The following is a 21,526-nucleotide window of genomic DNA, read 5'->3' on the forward strand; positions in this document are numbered from 1 at the left end:
CTCCCTCAGCATACTGGCGCCATTTTCCCTCACAGCTCTGCTGGAGGGATCGCTCCCTGGCTCTCCCCTGCAGTCCTGCACTACAGAAAAGGGTTAAAAAGAGAGGGGGGGCACAAATTAGGCGCAGTATATATATATTATGCAGCTATAAGGGAAAACACTCTCTATAGGTGATATCCCTGTGATATATAGCGCTCTGGTGTGTGCTGGCATACTCTCCCTCTGTCTCCCCAAAGGGCTTTGTGGGGTCCTGTCCTCTGTCAGAGCATTCCCTGTGTGTGTGCTGTGTGTCGGTACTGCTGTGTCGACATGTATGATGAGGATAATGATGTGGAGGCGGAGCGAATGCCTGTGAATGGGATGTCACCCCCTGCGGGGTCGACACCTGTGTGGATGGACTTATGGAAGGAATTACGTGACAGTGTCAACTCCTTACATAAAAGGTTTGACGACATAGGACAGCCGGCTGCTCAGCTTGTGCCTGTCCAAGCGTCTCACATGTCATCAGGGGCTCTAAAAGATTGAGGCAATGAAAAATGTATTACACATTTATGATAATACCCCAGATACCACAAAAAAGGGTATTATGTTTGGTGACAGAAAACTACCAGTAGTTTTCCTGCATCTGAGGAATTGATATGAGGTGTGTGAGGAAGCGTGGACTTCCCCCGATAAGAAATTGATAATTTCTAAGCAGCGTACCCTTTTCCGCCAGAGGATAGGTCACGTTGGGAAATAACCCCTAGGGTAGATAAAGCGGTTACACGCTTATTAAAAAAGGTGGCACTACCGTCACGGATACGGCCGCCCTGAAGGACCTGCTGATAGAAAGCAGAAAACTACCCTTAAAGCTATATACACACACACGGGCATTATATTGAGACCTGCTATTGCCTCGGCATGGATGTGCAGTGCGGCAGCTGCGTGGTCAGATTCCCTGTCGGATAATATTTATACTATAGATAGGGACAATATTTTGCTGAAAATAGAGCATATAAAAGATGCTGTCTGATACATGCGTGATGCACAGAGGGATATTTGCCGACTGGCATCACTAATAAGCGCTATGTAAAACCATTGCCGCCAGACGGGGGGTATGGACTCGGCAATGGTCGGGCGATGCCGATTCAAAACGGCACATGGAAGTTTGCCCTAGAAGGGGGTGGAACTGTTTGGGGATGGTCTTTCAGACCTCGTTTCCACAGCTACGGCTGGGAAATCAAAACTTTTGCCACAAGCTACCCCACAGCAAAAGTAAGCACTGTATTATCAGGTACAGTCCCTTCGGCCCCAGAAAAGTAGAGGGCTAGAGGCTCATCTTTTCTGCCAAGAGGAAAAGGTAGAGGGAAAAAGCTGCAGCACACAGCTAGTTCCCGGGAGCAGAAGTCCTCCCCTGCGTCCGGTAAGTCCACAGCATGACGCTGGGGCTGCTCAGGCGGACCCGGGTAGGGTGGGGGCCCGTCTCAGAAAGTTCAGCGCACAGTGGGCTCTCTCACAGGTGGATCCCTGGGTTCTTCAAACAGTATCTCAGAGGTACAGGCTGGTATTCGAGACGTCTTCCCCCCGCCGTTTCCTAAAATCTGCCTTACCGGCAACTCCCTCTGCCAGGGAGGCAGTGTTGGTGGCTATCCAAAAAACTGTATTCACAGCAAGTGATTATCAAGGTACCCCTCCTTCAACAGGAAAAGGGTTACTTTTCCACAATGTTTGTGGTACCGAAACCGGACGGTTCGGTGAGACCCATCTTAAATTTAAAATCCTTGAACACATATAACAAAAGATTCAAGTTCAAGATGGAATCGCTCAGGGCGATTATTGCGATCCTGGACGAGGGGGATTACAGGGTCTCTCTGGACATCAAGGATACTTACCTGCATGTCCCCATTTACCCTCCTCACCAGGAGTACCTCAAGATTGTGGTACCGGACTGTCACTATCAGTTCCAGACGCTGCCGTTTGGATTATCCACGGCACCGAGGGTCTTTACCATGGGTAATGACCGAAATGATGATACTCCTTCGCAAGAAGGGAGTTTTAATTATCCCGTACTTGGACGATCTCCTGATAAAGGCGAGGTCCAAGGAACAGTTGGTAAGGGGGTAGCACTTTCTCGGGAAGTGCTGCAACAGCAGGACTGGATTCTCAATTCCAAAGTCACAGCTGGTCCCGACGACACATCTTCTGTTCCTGGGAATGATTCTGGAAACAGACCAGAAAAAAGTGTTTCTTCCAGTGGAAAAAGCCGAGGAGTTGTCATCTCTAGTCAGAAACCTCCTAAGACCGGGACAGGTGTCGGTACATCAATGCACACGAGTCCTGGGAAAAATGGTAGCTTCGTACGAAGCAATTCCATTCGGAAAGTTCCACGCAAGGATTTTCCAGTGGGACCTGTTGGACAAATGGTCCGGGTCCCATCTCCAGATACAGCAGCGGATAACCCGGTCGGCAAAAACCAGGGTGTCGCTGCGGTGGTGGCTGCAGAGGGTTCATCTACTAGAGGGCCACAGATTCGGAATACAGGACTGGGTCCTGGGGACCACGGATGCCAGCCTTCGGGGCTGGGGTGCAGTCACACAGGGAATAAAATCCCAAGGACTATGGTCCAAACAGGAGTTTTCACTTAACATAAATTTTCTGGAGATAAGAGCCATTTACAAGGCCCTAAGCAAAACAAGGCCCCTGCTTCACCAGCCGTACTGATCCAATCAGACAACATCACGGCGCTCGCCCATGTAAACAGGCAGGGCGGCACAAGAAGCAGGAGGGCGATGGCAGAAGCCACAAGGATTCCCCGTTGGGCGGAAAATCACCTGGTAGCACTGGCAGCAGTGTTCATTCCGGGAGTGGACAACTGGGAAGCAGACTTCCGCAGCAGACTCCACCCGGGAGAATAGGGACTTCATCCAGAAGTCTTCCAAATGCTGGTAAACCGTTGGGAAAGACCACAGGTGGACATGATGGCGTCCCGCCTCAATAAAAAAGATATTGCGCCAGGTCAAGGGAACCTCAGGCGATCGCTGTGGACGCTCTAGTGACACCACGGGTGTACCAGTCGGTTTATGTGTTCCCTCCTCTCCCTCTCATACCCAAGGTACTGAGGATAATAAGGAAAAGAGGAGTAAGAACTATACTCATTGTTCCGGATTGGCCAAGAAGGGCTTGGTACCTGGAACTTCAGGAGTTGATCTCAGAGGACCCATGGCCTCTGCCACTCAGACAGGATCTGCTGCAGCAGGGGCCCTGTCTGTTCAAAGACTTACCGCGGCTGCATTGACGGCATGGCGGTTGAACACCGGATCCTGAGTGAAAAAGGCATTCCGGAGGAAGTCATTCTTATCCTGATCAAAGCCAGGAAGGATGTTAGCCTGAAGTTCAGACGTTGTAAGGGAGTGCTGCATATTCAGCCCCTTTTTTGTGCCCCAGTGGCACCTTGGGATCTCAATGTGGTTTTGAAGTTCCTGGAATCACATTGGTTTGAGCCACTTAAAACCGTGGATTTGAAATATCTCACATGAAAAGTGGTCATGTGTTGGCTCTGGCTTCGGCCAGGCATGTGTCAGAATTGGCGGCTTTGTCATAAAAAAGCCCTTACCTGACTTTCCATATGGATAGGGCAGAGTTGAGGACTCGTCCTCACTTTCTCCCGAAGGTGGTATCAGGTTTTCACTTGTACCAACCTATTGTGGTGCCTGCGGCTACTAGGGACCTGGAGGATTCCAAGTTACTGGACGTAGTCAGGGCCCTGAAAAATTATATTTCCAGGACGGCTGGAGTCAGGAAAACTGACTCGCTGTTTATCCTAGATGCACCCAACATGCTGGGTGCTCCTGCTTCTAAGCAGACTATAGCGCGCTGGAATTGTAGCACTATTCAGCTTGCGCATTTTGCGGTGGGACTACCGCAGCCTAAATCTGTAAAAGCCCATACCACATGGAAGGGGGCTCATCCTGGGCGGCTGCCCGAGGGGTCTCGGCTTTACAACTTGGCCGAGCTGCTACTTGGTCAGGGGCAAACACGTTGCAAAATTCTACAAATTTGATACCCTGGCTGAGCAGGACCTTGAGTTCTCTCATTCGGTGCTGCAGAGTCATCCGCACTCTCCCGCCCGTTTGGGAGCTTTGGTATAATCCCCATGGTCCTTACGTAGTCCCCAGCATCCACTAGGACGTCAGAGAAAATAAGATTTTACTCACCGGTAAATCTATTTCTCGTAGTCCGTAGTGGATGCTGGGCGCCCATCCCTAGTGCGGATTGTCTGCAATACTTGTAAATAGTTATTGTTACACAAATCGGGTTGTTATTGCGAACCATCTATTCAGAGGTTCCATTGTTATCATACTGTTAACCGGGGTTCCTATCACGAGTTATATGGTGTGATTGGTGTGGCTGGTATGAGTCTTACCCGGGATTCAAAATCCTTCCTTATTGTGTCAGCTCTTCCGGGCACAGTGTCCTAACTGAGGCTTGGAGGAGGGTCATAGGGGGAGGAGCCAGTGCACACCAGGTAGTCCTAAAGTTTTCTTTAGATGTGCCCAGTCTCCTGCGGAGCCGTCTATTCCCCATGGTCCTTACGGAGTCCCCAGCATCCACTACGGACTACGAGAAATAGATTTACCGGTGAGTAAAATCTTATTTTATATCTGGAAGATACTGATATGTACAAGAATGTGTTGCTGGAATTACCAGTCTTCAGTTGATTTAAGCAAAGGTCATGTTTTAAGAGATCCAAAAGAAAAAAAAAAAAAAAGCTGGAATGCTGCAGTTTTTTCAAATTTGCCCATTGAAACTTTCCTTCAGTTCCTCCCCCGCAGTCCTGTCAGGCCCAACGGTGCGACGTCATAAGTACTTATGTGTATTGTAACCTGCGTCATTGATGGGCATCTTGAGGCAGCAGTTTAGGCTTCAAGAAGGCCACTCATTACCCTTAATCTCTGTAAAAAGTTAAAGGCATAAATCTGATTAAAAAAAAAGAAAAGAAAACCACAATAACTTTACAGCAGGCATTTTAAATGTGTTTCAAGCTTAAAGCAAACAAATCACTTACAGACTGGAGCAGCACGGTGGCACAGTGGTGGGCACTTTTGTCTGACAAGAATGGGAACATGGGTCATGAGTTTGATTCCCGGCCAGGGCTCTCTGTGTGGTTTGGAAGTTATTCTCCTGTTTGCATGGGTTTTCTTTGGGTACTCCGGTTTCCGACCGTATACACTAAAAATATACCAGTAGGTTAATGGGCTGTGGACGAAAGTGTATTCTGGTAAATGAGAATACAAATACAGTACATTCTAAAAATAAGGGCGGAAGGATACTGGTGCTGCAATTTCATGCTTGGAGGACTGCATATGTACATGTGGCTCTGCCAAGTCATGTGATGTCATGAGTATACAACATCCTGCTGTGGTACAGGTGGGGTAGACTGTGTTGCATCTTCTGTGACTGGCTTACCTCCTGTATCGCAGAATGTTGAAATGTTGAATTACTGGGTTTCCCCGTGAGTTAAACACCAGTGGTTGTCCTTTATCATGGACCTTTTGGAAAATTCTACCTCGATGGTTTAACACATGGGTTAATCCCCACTAATTGAATCTTCCAGTCTGGTTATTGATGGTTAAACTGGTTATTTGCAGCATCCTAGAAGCCCTGATTAATTGTTGTTCTGGTTATTTCAGATCATTGCTTGGTAATTAATACCCCTTTCACACTGAGCAAAATACTTGGGTCCTGTGTGTGTGTGATGGGGTTTACCTGAGCACATATTGCCAGGGCCTTGGTCCCTGATCGCTGCCCAGGACCGACCTACGGTGTGAATGGTGCGACCTGGGTTACCATACAACACTACTGATTAGTTGTTTATTTGGGGGCCCGTCCCTAGGGCGGGGCAGACACGTGTTGAAAGTGGCATTCTGACAATCTCTCTATAGACTGATATATATTATACTCCTTTTATAGAAAGGACTATAATACTAGTGAGATAGCTATCTATCTGTCAAATATTACTAGTATTATAGCCCCGATGTTCTCTGGGTCGTTAGATGATGCGACCAGTGTTAACAGACCTTCCCACTTCCCTCTACTCCCCATTACTGTTTCTTCTCCTGTCTCTTGCTCTCACTATATTCCTACTACTTTCCCCTGTCTGTCCGCACCCCCACCCCCTCCCCCATCTATCTTCTTTCTTATCCCGTCTCTATTCATGAAGAAGTGAGCCAGTGGAGAAGTTACCCATGGAAACCAATCAACTGCTTTGTGTAATTTTATAGAATGCATTTTTATAAATGTTACCTCAACACTGATTGGTTGCCATGGGCAAGTTCTCCACTGGCTCACTTCTCCACTATTTTCACTGCTTCGTGAATAGACCTCTTTATCTACCTACCACCACTCCCAAGTTTTGATCTCTCCGTATTCTGTCTCCTTCCCCCTCCGTCCCCGTCTCTCTCTTCTCCTTACTTATCCCATCTCTCTCACTTTACAACCCCTACTCCCCTGTGTCTCTCTCCCTACTCCTGTCTGTCTCTCACTATCACCCCCCTATATAACACATTCTCTCCTTTATTTATATAGTGTTCTTTAATTGAATGTGTCTGAAATGAAATAATTCCCAAGTGTGCGATGCACAAAAAAGTGAATAATACTACAGCCTCTTTCCTATCTGTGGCACTGACTTACACCGATCCCCTGTATGCGCTTTTATGGCGTTAAATAACGCCTGTAAAGTGCATTAATAGGTTGAACGGTTTATTGTTTTTCAAATGCTACCTTGACCTATTTCTCCTGCTTAGCATATGAAAAATGCTTGGTTTACACCCCAAAGACCAATCCGAACACATGCGACTGGGAATCGGAACACATGCGACCGGGATTCACACAGAGATGTAAAACATCGGCCAACTGCATGCAGGAATAACACTGCGGCAGACTTTTATTCAGGTCCCATATGTTGCAAGTTATCATTTTATTTATTATATCCAAATGTTTTCTTCATTTTGACTGTAAAAGTTACGGCGACTATGCAGAGTACTTCAGTCTTCATATACAAGACCATTTTGTAAATTGGAATTAAACTGAATTTTAATTTTGCATCCGTTATTAGTGTTCATTCTAGCACCCTGCACCTTTCAAAACGTGCAGTTCCTCTTTCCTGCCTGGGGTGTCACTCTCTCCTCTGGTGTTTCTCAGCACACTCTGGTCTGTATTTCAGTGCTGAGATACAGACCAGACTGTTCTGAGAAGCACCAGATTAGAGAGCGACACCCCAGGCAGGAAAGAAGAACTGCATGGATTTTGAAAGGTGCAGGGTGCTAGAATGAACACTAGTTATGAGGGTGAAAGAATACAGATTTCTCAATGACTACTTTTCTCTTTTTCAGTCTCTCTTCAATCTCTTGGAATTTCGCAGACTGGTTCTGAACTACAGTCAGCCTGCAAGTGCTCAGGATGTGCCACGCAACCAAAAGGTAGATCTTCTGGGTGCTTACTGTAAGCACAGTTATCTTTGGGGGTCTATTTACTAAGCCTTGGATGGAGATAAAATATATGGAGATAAAGTACCAGCCAATCGGCTCCTCCCTGCCACGTTATAGGCTGTGTTTGAAAAATGTTAGGAGCTAATTGGTTGGGACTTTGGAGGGAAATGTACTAAGCAGTGATAAGCAACCAATCAGCTGCTCTGTATAATTTGAAAGTATGCAAATGAGAAATTTGACTTCAATGCTGATTGGTTGTCATGGGCAACTTCTCCACTGGCTCACTTCTCCACTTTTTTCACTGCTTAGTACATATCGCACTTTATCTCCGTCCATGGCTTCGTATATAGACCCCTCTTGTGTGAGTGTCACTGTTGTGGATGCATTCCCTGGGTTAAACTTCCATAGCGTGGACCTTTCTGTATAAAAAAGTAAAATGTAAGTTAGTCGGGTGACCCTGGGGAAATTATTTTTACCGTAACTATTGTAACTTTAATAGATTAAGGAGCCATTTTTTGCAGGTAAATGCTTTTCTTACAGATGGAGATAGATGGGTAGCCTATACAGTATGTTGGGTGTTCCTTCATCCCAAACCCATTTAGTAATAGAGGCTGCTTCTGCCTAAATAAGCAGTTTTATTTGTTCATTTGGAAATGGAGCATTAAGAAAGTTATCGCCTTGCAGGTAAATGAGATGCTGTTAATGGTATTAGACCTACCGGAATAATTCTACTGAACAGGATACGGTTTCTGTACAATAATGTTTTAAAGGGGAACTGGTTGAAATGCGTCTTGTCTTGTCTTATCTGCTCCATTCAACACCCATCATTCAGCCTCTGTAACACTTGTAAGGAGGACATGTGGAGAGGTTATTGATGGCAACCAATCAAATTCTAGCTATCATTTTAAAGACTGTGCTAAATAAGTGATGGAAAGAATCTGATTGGCTGCTGTGGGAAACTTCTCTGCTTTGAGGTTGCCCCTAGCAATTGATAAATTTAACCCCTAAACGTCTGCTTTTTATAAACGAGAGGCATTTTAGTATTCATGAACTGCTCTAACTTTAAACTCTTGTTTCAGTTTTGTGTTTGATCCAATTTGTATGCATATTATAATAAGGCTAACGTATTATGTTTAGACTTTAAGTGACCTGTGGTATTAAGGAGGATATTTATAAAAGCTTGGTGAGACCTAAAGTACTTACCAATCCGCTTCAAAGTGCAATGTTATTGGCTGTGTTTGAATATTGTCAGTTAGGAGCTGATTGGTTGGTACTTTATCTCTCTCCACTTTCTCTCCCCAAGCTTTGTCTCCCCCTATGTTTGAGTATGCTTGTACGTTTATTATGTTATGAGTAGGATGCTTTCTTTGCTAATGTACAGTAAAGAATATATGTGGATGTTGTTTAAAGGGGGATCCGGTCTGAAGATCGACAGTATCTAGGTCGACAATGTTTAGGTCAACCACTATAGGTCGACAGTCACTAGGTCGACATGGATGGAAGGTCGACAGGGTTTCTAGGTCGACAGGTCTAAAGGTCGACATGAGTTTTTCACATTTTTTTTCTTTTTTTGAATTTTTTCATACTTAACGATCCACGTGGACTACGATTGGAACGGTAATCTGTGCCGAGCGAAGGCACCATGCCCGAAGCATGGCGAGCGAATGCAGTGCACTAATTTGGGATCCCGGTCACTCTACGAAGAAAACGACACAAAAATAAATAAATCCTCATGTCGACCTTTAGACCTGTCGACCTAGCACATGTCGACCTAGAAACCCTGTCGACCTTCCATCCATGTCGACCTAGTGACTGTCGACCTATAGTGGTCGACCTAAACATTGTCAACCTAGATACTGTCGATTTGATGAACCACACCCGTTTAAAAGGTCTGCAAATTGTACTGCAAAGGGCATAGGCCTAAATGTACTAAGCCTTAAAAAGTGATAAAATGGAGAGTGATATAGAACCAACAAATCAGCTCCTAACTGTCATTTTTAAAACACATCCTGTAACATGGCAGTTAGGAAGCTGATTGGTTGGTACTGTATCACTCTCCACTTGCTATTTTACATTGGTAATGATTAAATGTTTTGGGGTCTATTCATGCAGCAGTGAAAAAAGTGGAGAAGTGAGCCAGTGTGGAAGTTGCCCATGGCAACCAATCAGTGTTGTAACATTTATAAAGTGCATTCTCTAAAATTATACGTAGCAGTTGATTGGTTGCCATGGGCAACTTCTCCACTGGATCACTTCTCCATACTTTTTCACTGCTTCATGAATAGACCCCATTGTCCCTTAACAGCAAAAAAAAAAAATATATATATATATATTTTTTTTTTTCTCTCCAAAACATAGGAACATAGGAATCTGCCTTTCATGCGTGAGCTGAGATACCTCTTCTCACTACTGGTCAGCTCTAAGAGAAAATATGTGGATCCCTCTAGAGCGGTGGAGATCCTTAAGGATGCGTTCAAATCCAGTGATTCCCAACAGGTAAGCAGAGGGGCTGTCATGCTACAGGGGCTTTTACTTGCACTATATGTGAAGAAGGACATATGTCTATGTAAAATATGATGTGTTTTCGAGTGTCAAAGGTCAGTAAAGGCACAGCAAAGCCAGGAGCCCATTTTATCAACAAGTGATAAAACTTGCTGTAAGTGATCAAACTTGTTGCGCACGAGAAATGGTGCTTCAGCCATCAGCTGGTTTTTTTCTTTTCTTTTTTTTCTTCAAACACATGACAGTTAGGAGCTGATTGGCTGGAGTACCATTTATCATACCCAACCAGTTTTATCATTCACAAGTTTTAACATTTGTTGATAAATGAGTCCTTAAGTGTCTTTTTACCTGATGTCATGCATGAATGAGCATTATCCTCTCTGGCCAGAGGGATTAGTGATCGCACTTCCTGTCTCCATTTGCATATGTGTGTATGTTGCACTGGGGCAGATGTATTAAGCCTGGAGAAGTAATAAAGTGGGAGGTGGTAACGCACCAGCCAGTCAGTTCCTAACTGTCATTTTTCAAACGCAGCCTGTAACTTGACAGCTAAGAGCTGATTGGCTGGTGGGTCATCACTGCCCAAGATGGCTGCTACACCTGGTACCTTGTAAGGGTGGAATACGCAACCCTTGGAAGTTATTACCCAAAATGCCTACACCAATCCTGCATTATGCTTTCTGTGTGCTTAAGGTTTTCTTTTATTATGTCTGTGTGGCTTATCTATTGCTTTCTTACTTAAATATTCTGTATTATGTGCATTGTTTTTGAGGTCTGTAAAGCGCCTTGAGTCCTGTTGGAGAAAGAGCGCTATATAAATAAAATTATTATTATTATATTTATCACTTCTCCAGGCTTAATACATCTTCCCCACTGTTTGATTTGCTGGCTCTCCTTTGTGGGCAGTTTTTAGAGTGCTGAAGAGAATAGCAGCAGGTTATTTGATCACTTTCCGACCGCCCATTAATTTGAAGTTGTGCGGCAGTAGTCCGCTGGTGTCACACTGCGGTTTCAGTATTGTAGGTGGAAAATGGTGTACTGCATGTCTCGACTGTTAATAGTAGCCTGAAGATTTGGAGTATTTGTTTAATGGTGCCAGGAACCATAGATTTCAGTTCCCTTCCTGCCCACAGATCTTGCTGAGCAGTCTCTGGGCCAGATGTACTACGCTTGAAAAGTGATAAATATCACTGTGATAAAGCACCAGCCAATCGGCTCCTAACTGTCATTTTTCAAACACAGCCTGTGACATGGCAGTTAGGAGCCGATTGGCTGGTGCTTTATCACAGTGATATTTATCACTTTTCAGGTTTAGTACATCTCCCCCTCTATGCGCTGCAGGATGTATCACCGCTGCCACACACTCAAAGCAAGATGTCACATGTGGGAGAGACAGCAAGGAGTTTCCGTTATTGTCACCCCTGAGGTCCAAGTCCTTTGCAGCATTTTGTCTAATCAGCGGTGGGGGAGAGATGGACTTGCATAAGAAATCTGTGTGTATTGCAGGGTCTCATTGGCCCACACCAGCATTGATCTGTTTTCTCCGTACTGTTTCCTACAGCAAGATGTCAGTGAATTCACGCACAAACTGCTGGATTGGCTGGAGGACGCATTCCAGATAAAAGCAGAGGAGGAAAGGTGAGCTTGCTGCAGGACAAGTGGAGGTGTTTTCTATGGCAACCAATCAGATTATAACTATCATTTATTTAGTACGTTCTATAAAACGATGGGTAGAATGAAATTGGTTGCTATGAACCTGATTAGAAGGTATGATTCATTTCCTCTTTTAGCTTTTTAAAGTTGCACAACAAAGCTCTCCGTTACCCCGAATGACCCATTTTTACCCTTATTTCTCTAGCATCCATAAAGGATCTTGGCGAATCTAGTACGATGGGTATAGACGGGGTCCAAAGGAGCCAGTGCACTTTAAATTTCTTCAACTGGGTGTGCTGGCTCCTCCCCTCTATGCCCCCTCCCACAGGCAGTTTAGAAAAGAGTGCCCTCAGGAGAGGATGCACATCTCTGAGCTGCAGAGAGTTTTCTTCAGTTTCTTTTTTTCTGTTTGTTATTTTCGGTATGCTGTCTGGGCAACAGCATACCTGCACTGTGGGAGTTAGGCGGGGATGGTCACCGGCCTTCCGAGGTGCAGAGCTGCTTCCCCGCTGCAGGACCAACGTCCTGAGGGGTGTTTGTTCAGCGGGGCACTGCGCCTTGGCTGTCACAGCCGCAGCACGCCGCACACCCCTAACGCTGCCTGAAAGTGACATCAGTGGTGAGTAGGGGTCCCCCGGTTCAAAGTGCAGCTGACCATGGGCGCGGCGTACGGGGCCCTCCGGGGGGATCCCCCGTGTGGAACTGGCACAAAAACGCTTGACTAGTACTTGTTGTGATGTTTTGAGCTAAAAAGAAGAATTTGGCAGTATAATATATTAGTGTAACTCCGGCGCCATTGGAGTGGGCGGAGCTACATCAGAGCGGGACCTGAGGCATTTTGGCGCCTTCCTCTGCTTACTGCAGCCATCCACAGCACACACAGCGCTTCCTGATTACTCAGCCACGCTGGATATCTGGTACAGGGTGTAGCAAAGGGGGAGAGCCGCTTGTGTACATTATCTGGATCCTAGGACAGAAATTGTTAGTGGTTACTGTGTTATAGGGAGCTGATGGCCTCACTGGGGCTGTGCAGCTCAGGGTGTGCTGGTGTCCTCTCTCTGTGTCTCCTATCACATACAGTAGGGCAGGCTTGCAATAGAACTGTCTGTGTGTATGTTGTTTGCTTACTGTGAAACATGGGTAGACACAAACTGCAGTGTATGTCACACCAGATTCTCTCCATTATCTACTAATTCTGTTTCATGTGAACAATGCTGTCAATCTTCACAAATGGGGGAGAGGGTGCAGAGCCCCACTGGTTAGGGTCTCTTAAAACTGTGATGTCAGATAGGTCATCACAACTCACTGCTAATGTTCAGAAAACTCAGCTACTACGACAAGCTGGTAGGGCAGATGCTACACAGCCCCCTCCCCCTCTCATGCAGGTCCACAGAAATGTGGGTTACCTGCACTACTCTCTGATACAGGTGATGATATACAGGAGGATGGGGATGACCTGGATCCCATTAGTGGGGATCCCGATTATGCTCAGGGTATTGCACCCCTAATTCTGGCTATACAGGATGTGTTAACGCTCTCTCTAGAGGACGCTGCGTCACAGCAGTCGTTTTTCTTTGTACAAAACAAGCCTAATGTCACTTTCCCTCTACAGAGTTAGTTGACCTATTCAAACAGGCCTGTAAAAATGCAGACAAAAAATTCCAAGTGTCCAAAAAGTTTTTGCGCACTTTCCCATTTGCTCCTGTAGGTCGAAAATGTTGGGAGGAACCCCCTGGGGTGGATATATTTGTCTCTCGCCTGTCTAAAAAGGCGGTGCTGCCTGCCCTGGGCTCCTTTACCATGAAGGATCCTGGGGATAGGAAGGTAGAGACTACCCTAAAGTCTATATACACAGCAGCCGGTATATCACAAAGGCCGGTCATTGCGGGTTGCTGGATGACCCATGCCATTCATTCCTGGGCCACTCAAATTCAGGGGGGCCTCTCGGGGGATATGCCCTTAGTTACTATGGTAACCCTCCTAAAACACATTCAGGACACTACACGTGTCCCCTGTGATTCACTCAAGGAGATGGGGAACATTAATGCTCGGACTTCTGCCATGGCAGTGTCGGCGCGCAGGCCTTGTGGTTGCGTCAGTGGATAGCGGACGTGGAATCAAACGTAGTGTGGAATCCCTCCCCTTTTCGGGGGAATGGCTCTTTGGGGTTGAATTGGATACCTGGATTTCCAAAGTTACGGCTGGGAAATCCATGGTTCTCCCCTCTGGGGCCACGCCGGCGAGACACTCCTATCCAGAGCCGTCTGTCAAGTCCTTTCGGTCTCACAGATTTCGATCTAAGGCCAGAGGTGCCTCCAATGCGACTTAGAGGCACCAGAGGTAAGCCCAGAAAACCTGCAAGCACCAGCTCTCATGAACAGTCCACCGCTTCTGTGTCCACTAAGGACTCAGCATGACTGTGCTCACCCACCCTGAGGGGATCTCGAGGTGGGAGCTCGACTGCGTCACTTCAGCCGTGTCTGGGAGACTTCCTGCCAGGATACCTGGGTCAGAGATCTCGTTTCTCAGGGCTACAAGCTGGAGTTCGACAGTACTCCTCCCCAACGATTTTTCAAATCAAGCTTACCAGCTTTGGAGGATATGCAAGTTACGTTGCAACAGGCCATCCAAAAGTTGGTCCAGTTCCATGTCATTGTTCCAGTCCCAATACCGCAACACGGCAAGGGGTTTTACTCAAACCTGTTTGTGGTGCCGAAACCAGATGGTTCGGTCAGACCCATTTTGAATCTAAAATCCTTGAATCCTTATTTGAAGGTGTTCAGGTTCAAGATGGAATCCCTGCGAGCAGTGATTGCTGGCCTGGAAGAACAGGAATTTATGGTCTCCTTGGACATCAAGGACACCTTCCTCCATATTCCGATATGGCCGCCTCATCAGGCATACCTGCAGTTTGCCCTTCTGGACAATCGCTTCCAGTTCCAGGCACTGCCCTTCGGCCTGTCCACCGCCCCGAGGGTATTCACGAAGGTGATGGCGGAGATGATGTTCCAACTCCGGGTCCATGGGATCAATGTTGTCCCTTATCTGGTCAATCTTCTGATAAAGGCACTATCCAAGGAGCTTTTGTTGCTCCATATCGATCGCACTATCCATCTTCTGTCAGGCCATGGGTGGATCCTCAACTTACAGAAGTCCCACATGGAGCCAACTCAGAGGCTCCTGTTCCTGGGGATGTTGCTGGATACTGTGGCCCAGAAGGTGTTTCTACCAGAGGACAAGGCGAAAGCACTTCAGGAGATGGTCCGCATGGTGCTCAGACCTACTCGACTGTTCGTCCATGGTTGCCTCATATGAGACGATCCAGTATGGGAGGTTCCATGCCAGAACGTTTCAGTTGGATCTCCTGAGTAAGTGGTCCGGTTGGCATCTGCAGATGCACCGGATGATTCGGCTGTCACCTCAGGCCAGGATTTCCCTCCTGTGGTGGCTACAGTCCTCCAATCTCCTGGAAGGCCGGATTTTCGAGATTCAGGTTTGGACCCTCCTCATGACGGATGCAAGTCTATGGGGATGGGGAGCTGTTACCCAAGGGGAGCAGTTCCAGGGCAAGTGGTCAGCCCATGAGGCCCTCCTTCCGATCAACATTCTGGAACTTCGGCCGATCTACAATGCTCTGCTTCAGGCCTCTCCTCTGCTCAAGGATCACGCGATCCAAGTAGAGTCGGACAACGCGCTGGCAGTGGCATATATCAATCGACAAGGATGGACAAAAAGCAGAGCCTGCATGCGAGAGGTGTCAAAGATACTCCTCTGGGCAGAAAGAAATGCAAGAGCAATGTCGTCAATCTTCATTCCGGGTGTGGACAACTGGGAGGCGGGCTTCCTGAGTTATCACGATCTCCACCCAGGGGAGTGGGGGCTCCACCATCTGGTGTTTCAGCAGATCATCGACCGGTGGGGTTGCCCACAAATAGATATGATGGCTTTTCGTCTCAACAAGAAACTTCCTTGGTATTGCTCACGAACCAGGGACCCTCGTGCGAGTGCAGTGGATGCACTGGCGTCGCCTTGGCCTTACGGGCTGGTCTACCTGCTTCCTCCGATTCCATTGCTCCCAAGGGTGTTAAAGTGAATCAGGAATCAAGGTGTCCAGGCAATTCTGATTGCCCCGGATTGGCCTCGGAGGGCGTGGTATGCGGATATTCTGGACATGTCCGTGGAAGAACCTTGGTTTCTACCACTAAGAAGCGATCTTCTTCAACAAGGACCGTTCGTCTACCTGGACTTACGGTGACTTTGTTTGACGACATGGAGGTTTAGCGGAACATCCTAGCTCACAATGGCCATTCCAACAAGGTTATTGCTACCATGGTTCAGGCCAGGAAACCTGTGACGTCAACACACTATCATCATATCTGGAGGAGATATGTCTCTTGGTGTGAGGAATGCATGTATCCGCCTACTGAGTTTCACTTGGGACGTTTCTTACATTTCCTGCAGGCTGGTGTTGATAAGGGCTTACGTCCAGATTTCAGCCCTCTCCATTTTCTTCCAGAAGAAATTGACAGTGTTTCCAGAAGTTCAGACCTTCTTGCAATGGGTACTCCACATACAACCTCCTTTTGTGCCGCCTTTGGCACCCTAGGATCTGAATGTAGTGTTGGAATTTCTACAGTCCTCCTGGTTTGAACCTCTGATGATGGTAGAAGACAAGTACCTCATGTGGAAAATGGTGATGTTACTGGCCCTGGCTTCTGCTCGACGTGTCTCAGAACTGGGGTCCTTGTCGTGTAAAAGTCCCTACTTGGTCTTTTACGAGGATAGAGCAGAGCTCCGCACTAGACAGCAGTTCCTGCCTAAGGTTGTCTCTGCGTTTCACTTGAATCAGCCTATTGTGATTCTGTCCAGTTCTGGCACTTCTGCTCTTCTGGAGGCATTGCATGCTGTGCGAGCCTTGAAGATCTATGTCACGAGATCAGCTCGGATCAGAAAGACAGATTCTTTGTTCATGCTTTATGATGCACAGAAAAAGGGTTGTCCTGTTTCAAAGCAGTCCATTGCTCGTTGAATTAGGCTTACTATCCAACAGGCCTATGTGTCGGCAGCTTTACCTGTTCCTCAGTCTCTGAAGGCCCACTCTACACAATCAGTGGGTTCTTCCTGGGCATCTTGGCCTTGCAACTATGCCGAGCTGCTACCTGGTCGGGTAAGAACACCTTTGTGAAGTTCTACCAGTTTGATACCCTGGCCAAAGAGGATACCCAGTTTGGGCAGGCGGTGCTGCAGAAGTCTCCGCACGTTCCTGCCCATTCCGGAAGCTTTGGGACATCCCCATCGTACTAGATTCCCGAATGTCCCTTATGGATGCTAGAGAAAATAGGATTTTAATTACCTACCAGTAAATCCTTTTCTCGTAGTCCATAAGGGATATTGAGCGCCCGCATCAGTGCGTTGACTTTTCTGCAGGTTCTTGTTATATGGTTACCTGTTCAGCCGTTGCTGGTTGTTATATGTTAGTGGTGTGCTGGTGTGTAAATCTCACCACTCTTTGTTATCATATTTCCTTCTCTCATATATGTCCTTTCTCCTTCGGGCATGTTTTTACCTATAACTGCACACCCAGTTGAAGAAATTTAAAGTTCACTGGCTCCTTTGGACCCCGTCTATACCCATCGTCCTAGATTCCCCAATATCCCTTATGGACTACGACAAAGGGATTTACCGGTAGGTAATTAAAATCATATTTTTAACCTGCATTGTTTACTTCCCAGACTCCTGATGTAGTAAGAGGGAACATATGGCCGTTATTTTAATTGACATTTAAAATTGTCCATTGTTTTATGGACTGGACAAACTTCATTTCACATTGGTGTCCCTTTTTTATTTAAGTCTTTTAAATTAAGTATTCAGAATGATAGCGGCCTTGTACATGGATAGTACGATTAACACCAAAACCTAATGACAAAGCTGCTAACACACAGATCCTGCCAGTCCCTTGGCCAAAGATGAGCACCCATGTAATACCATGAGGCTTGTGGGGTGAAGTGGGTGAGGTGCATACAGAGTGGCGGTACCTGGGTACATGGTCCTCTTCTGAAAGTATCTTACTGCTGTACACTGCCCTGGCAGAGAGGCAAGGTTTCCCCCAGAGATAGGGACACAGATACTGATGCAGAAGAATAACCGTTTATTGCACTATCTGGTTTAAGGCCTAATCTAATCACAATACAAAGAATCAAAGTTGTGTCTTAATGAAATACTACACAAAAATAGTCAATTAAGCAGTTTTGCAAGAAATAGTCTCTACAAGATAAAGCAGTAGAGTACTCGTTGTGACCGGTTGGTACACAGTAAATATCTAGTGTAGGAGCGAGAATAGCGCTTCAAGTCCTGCACAGTTACCGGCACAGTTGGAGTGCAGTCCGAAATAAAGGTTCAAGATGGGTTTGGTATTAACTCCCCTTTTGGTACAGGGCAGTGGTTCTCAAACTCAGTCCTCAGGACCCCACACGGTTCACGTTTTCCATGTCACCCAGCAGCTGCACTGCGTATCACCAACTGTCACATTTTAAACATCTACAGGTGACCTGCAAAACGTGAACCGTGTGGGGTCCTGAGGACTGAATTTGAGAACCTGTGGTATATGGTTATCACAGTGTGGCTGCAGTCACAGGTATCAGTGTCACTCCAGTCTCGGCCTGAGACCACTGTTTATTCTCTGCTGCCGTTCTCAAGATGTCACCCTCCCTCTGGAGCGGCTTTTCTGGCCAGTCAGTTGGTGGTAGCATCTAGTTACCCTTTGTGGAGAGGACCATTCCCATAATCCCTCCTGGGTCCAACTCACGCCTCCCCTCCTTATGGTCTACTGCTCCTCTGGTCTGTAACTGCCATTTCAGGCAACTGACGCTCATCTGTCCTCTCTCCACCTGCTACTTGTTTACACCCCACAGGACTGTGGAGGCTGTCGTCTCCTGCAGTAGTGCAACTCTCAAACACAAATGATACCTCGTGACTGTGGGTTATTTTCACCTGGACTACTTTGGGGACTTGTTAGTGGATGACGACACACAGGTCAGCAGAGGTGATCGCCAACTTAACTTACGGGCAGGCCTGTCACCGATCCTTTCAATTTTGCTTGGAATGTTTTTGGGAATGGTAATTATTTTTGGGGTTAGGCAATTAATGATTTGAGGATAATGGGGTTTATGTATTGCCCGATGCATGCAGGTACAACGCTTCCTACTTCGCTTCTTTACTGAGGTGAAGCAGGAAGCCTCAGTGCCAAGGTGTATTAGCATCTCGGATGCCAAAGTGGGGGAGTGAAAATTCCCCCCTCCGGCGGTCGCTGCTAGAGCACACAGCGCATCTTCCCCAGCAGGCTCCAGTGCACATGTGCGAGATCTCACATGCAGCCCGGCGCCGGCAGCCTACTGTGCTGTATGGGCAATGACACCAGCAGCTGTCGAAATCAGTAGCTGCAGGTGTTGCAGTAGTCAGTGGCACTGACTGTTCATACATTGCCCTGCATATCGGTGAGCTATCTTACAGCGTATGTAGACACCTTGCACACACTGGGGGGGGAGTGGTATCAGTGCACATAACATGCTATGATACCAGTCCCCCACCCCCTCCCCCATGTCGCCGTTTCATAAATCTACCCCAATAGTTCAATATGACCTACAATTCCCAAGTGTTCCCAACATGACTGTAACACAGCTTATACTGATGCAGCTCTCTAGGCTCTCTGTTGTCTGCACCGGAGACCTTCGCTTTCTGTATATATTTCTTTTCCTTCTAAAATGTGACCCTTCAGTCATTAGATTACAGTATGCATGTGTCACGTCACATCCCGTGTGAAGCTTTGCAGTGCTCTTCTGAAGCATGTAACATACAGTATTTGACACGCACTCCTAAAGTCACGTCGCATGCAGAAGAATACATCTCTATCTGTGCGGATAAGTCACAGAAATACATCTGACATGTCTCTTTAATATTTTGTCTGCTTTATTGCGCTCAGTGGAGGTGAGAGCGGATTATTATGTGCGAGCGATGGCTTTTGTTCCTGTAATTGGCCCTTTCCCTGTTTAGTAATTCGGTAAATATTCCCATTGCTGCCCTTGGGCTGTGAGCAATGCCTGACAACTAGTGACATGCAGATTACACCGGAGGCCAAAGGGAAAATGAGGCAACGGTAACATGTCAGAGCCCTCGCTGCTCTCTGAACAGAAGGTTATTCGAGAACTCTGATGTTTCTCTTTTACTGAGATCGGAACCAGTTATGTTTTGTATCTTGTGATAAATTTATCAGGCTGTTCATTTTCAGCCCTTTCTTCTCAGACATAAAAAAAAAAATGCCTTTGAATTGCATTGGCTGCCAACAAGCAGTGGGAGCAGCCATTTTGTGGGCGGGGCCAATAGACCTGAGAAAGCAGACTGTCACTCAGCAAGGAAATAGTGACATTACTGAGCTATTTTGATAGTGAAATTTGGCATAATACACAAAATTACTACAAATAATCACGCACAATATGTGAGGAGTATAATATACCACACCTCCAGAGAGCATAGTAAAGACGTTTTAGATTTTTCCTATGATACGTCATTGTTTACTTGCAGTCTTAAGGTGTGCTATTTAGACCACGCCCCCTCCAGTTTTGAACCATGTAAATAACACCAATCTTTGGGCGAGATTCAATTCTTATCCAGCCGGCAGCCACTAGATGCACCCAAACGGAGCAATTCAATTGTAGCTCCATTCGGGCGTGATGGCTGCCGGTGCCTGCATTTCAGCTCGCAGCCCCCGGGGGTGGCGAGCGGAGATGCATGAAAAGTGACCTTTTGGGTATCCAAACAGCACTTTTCACGATCGTGTCAAACACTTTGGTCGAGTTTGTTCACCTAAACCTAACATCTATGGGCACAAGAGACACAATTGAATATCATCCCCGCGATCTCCCGTCACTTTAGACGGGAGATCGGGTGCGATAATCTATTGAATATTTCCCTCTATATAGCAACCACACTAGAGAAATTACTTTAGCAAGATTTCCTATTCATTAGGGAGAATTAAATTACCTGTGGGATTTACCGATGGGTTTAAGGTTCCGGGTTAAGTGCTCAGAGCTATTCAATTGCTGCCAGCGACTAGCCTAAAGCATGCACCCTGCTCGCACCCCCTTGAGGTGCCAAATCCACGTTAACTAGTGCTTCCAGGGCAAATCACAGGGTTACAGTGGGCGTAATTGCATAGTGCCAGGAGCTGTGGCTTACCGCGGGACATATAGCTTCAGGCATTTAAGTAATTACCCTCATAGTTTGTGTATCGCAGCCCATTGGAAATTATTAATACGTTGTTTGGTTTTATTTGCAGAGATGGAGAGAAGCCAAAGAACCCAATGGTGGAGCTGTTCTATGGGCGTTTCCTAGCGGTGGGTGTACATGAAGGTTAGTATTTATTTGTAACAGGGCATAAAGAGTTCTCTTGTGTGCGTCACCAAGGATTTAAACTCACAGTAGCTCTCCACCTAAATACTGTAAATGACAATCTGTAGCATTACGTTATATTGTCCGGCTACACGTGCCGCCATGAAAGGAGTCTTCCTGGTTCCGTTCTTGGTTTTTTAAATTGTGGACAAATTTGGTGAGCTCCAAGCAAAGGTGGACCATATTAGAGTCAATTCCAAGTAAGGACTCCTTTACCTAACGTAGCACACTTATATTTCTGTTACGTCCTAGAGGATGCTGGGGACTCCAAAAGGACCATGGGGTATAGACGGGATCCGCAGGAGCTTGGGCACACTTAAAAGACTTAATCTGGGTGTGAACTGGCTCCTCCCTCTATGCCCCTCCTCCAGACCTCAGTTAGACTTTGTGCCCAGGAGTGACTGGATGCACACTAGGGGAGCTCTCCTGATTTTCTCTAGAAAATACTTTATGTTAGGTTT

The 21,526-nt window shown here is 46.5% G+C and overlaps 1 protein-coding gene across 4 annotated transcripts in view; it reads left to right on the forward strand.

Moving 5' to 3' along the window:
* The window catches only part of USP25 (ubiquitin specific peptidase 25), a 225,733-nt gene that overhangs the window by 138,379 nt on the left and 65,828 nt on the right, over positions 1-21,526 (forward strand). For all 4 annotated transcript variants that reach the window (XM_063956354.1, XM_063956356.1, XM_063956357.1 and 1 more), the window contains 4 exons: positions 7,371-7,457; positions 9,825-9,962; positions 11,530-11,606; positions 20,953-21,026. In XM_063956354.1, coding sequence (XP_063812424.1) covers positions 7,371-7,457; positions 9,825-9,962; positions 11,530-11,606; positions 20,953-21,026 — 376 coding nt within the window. The remainder of the gene's footprint in view (positions 1-7,370; positions 7,458-9,824; positions 9,963-11,529; positions 11,607-20,952; positions 21,027-21,526) is intronic.

This window comes from Pseudophryne corroboree, chromosome 2, assembly GCF_028390025.1.
Source record: "Pseudophryne corroboree isolate aPseCor3 chromosome 2, aPseCor3.hap2, whole genome shotgun sequence".
Classification (NCBI taxonomy): Eukaryota; Metazoa; Chordata; class Amphibia; order Anura; family Myobatrachidae; genus Pseudophryne; species Pseudophryne corroboree.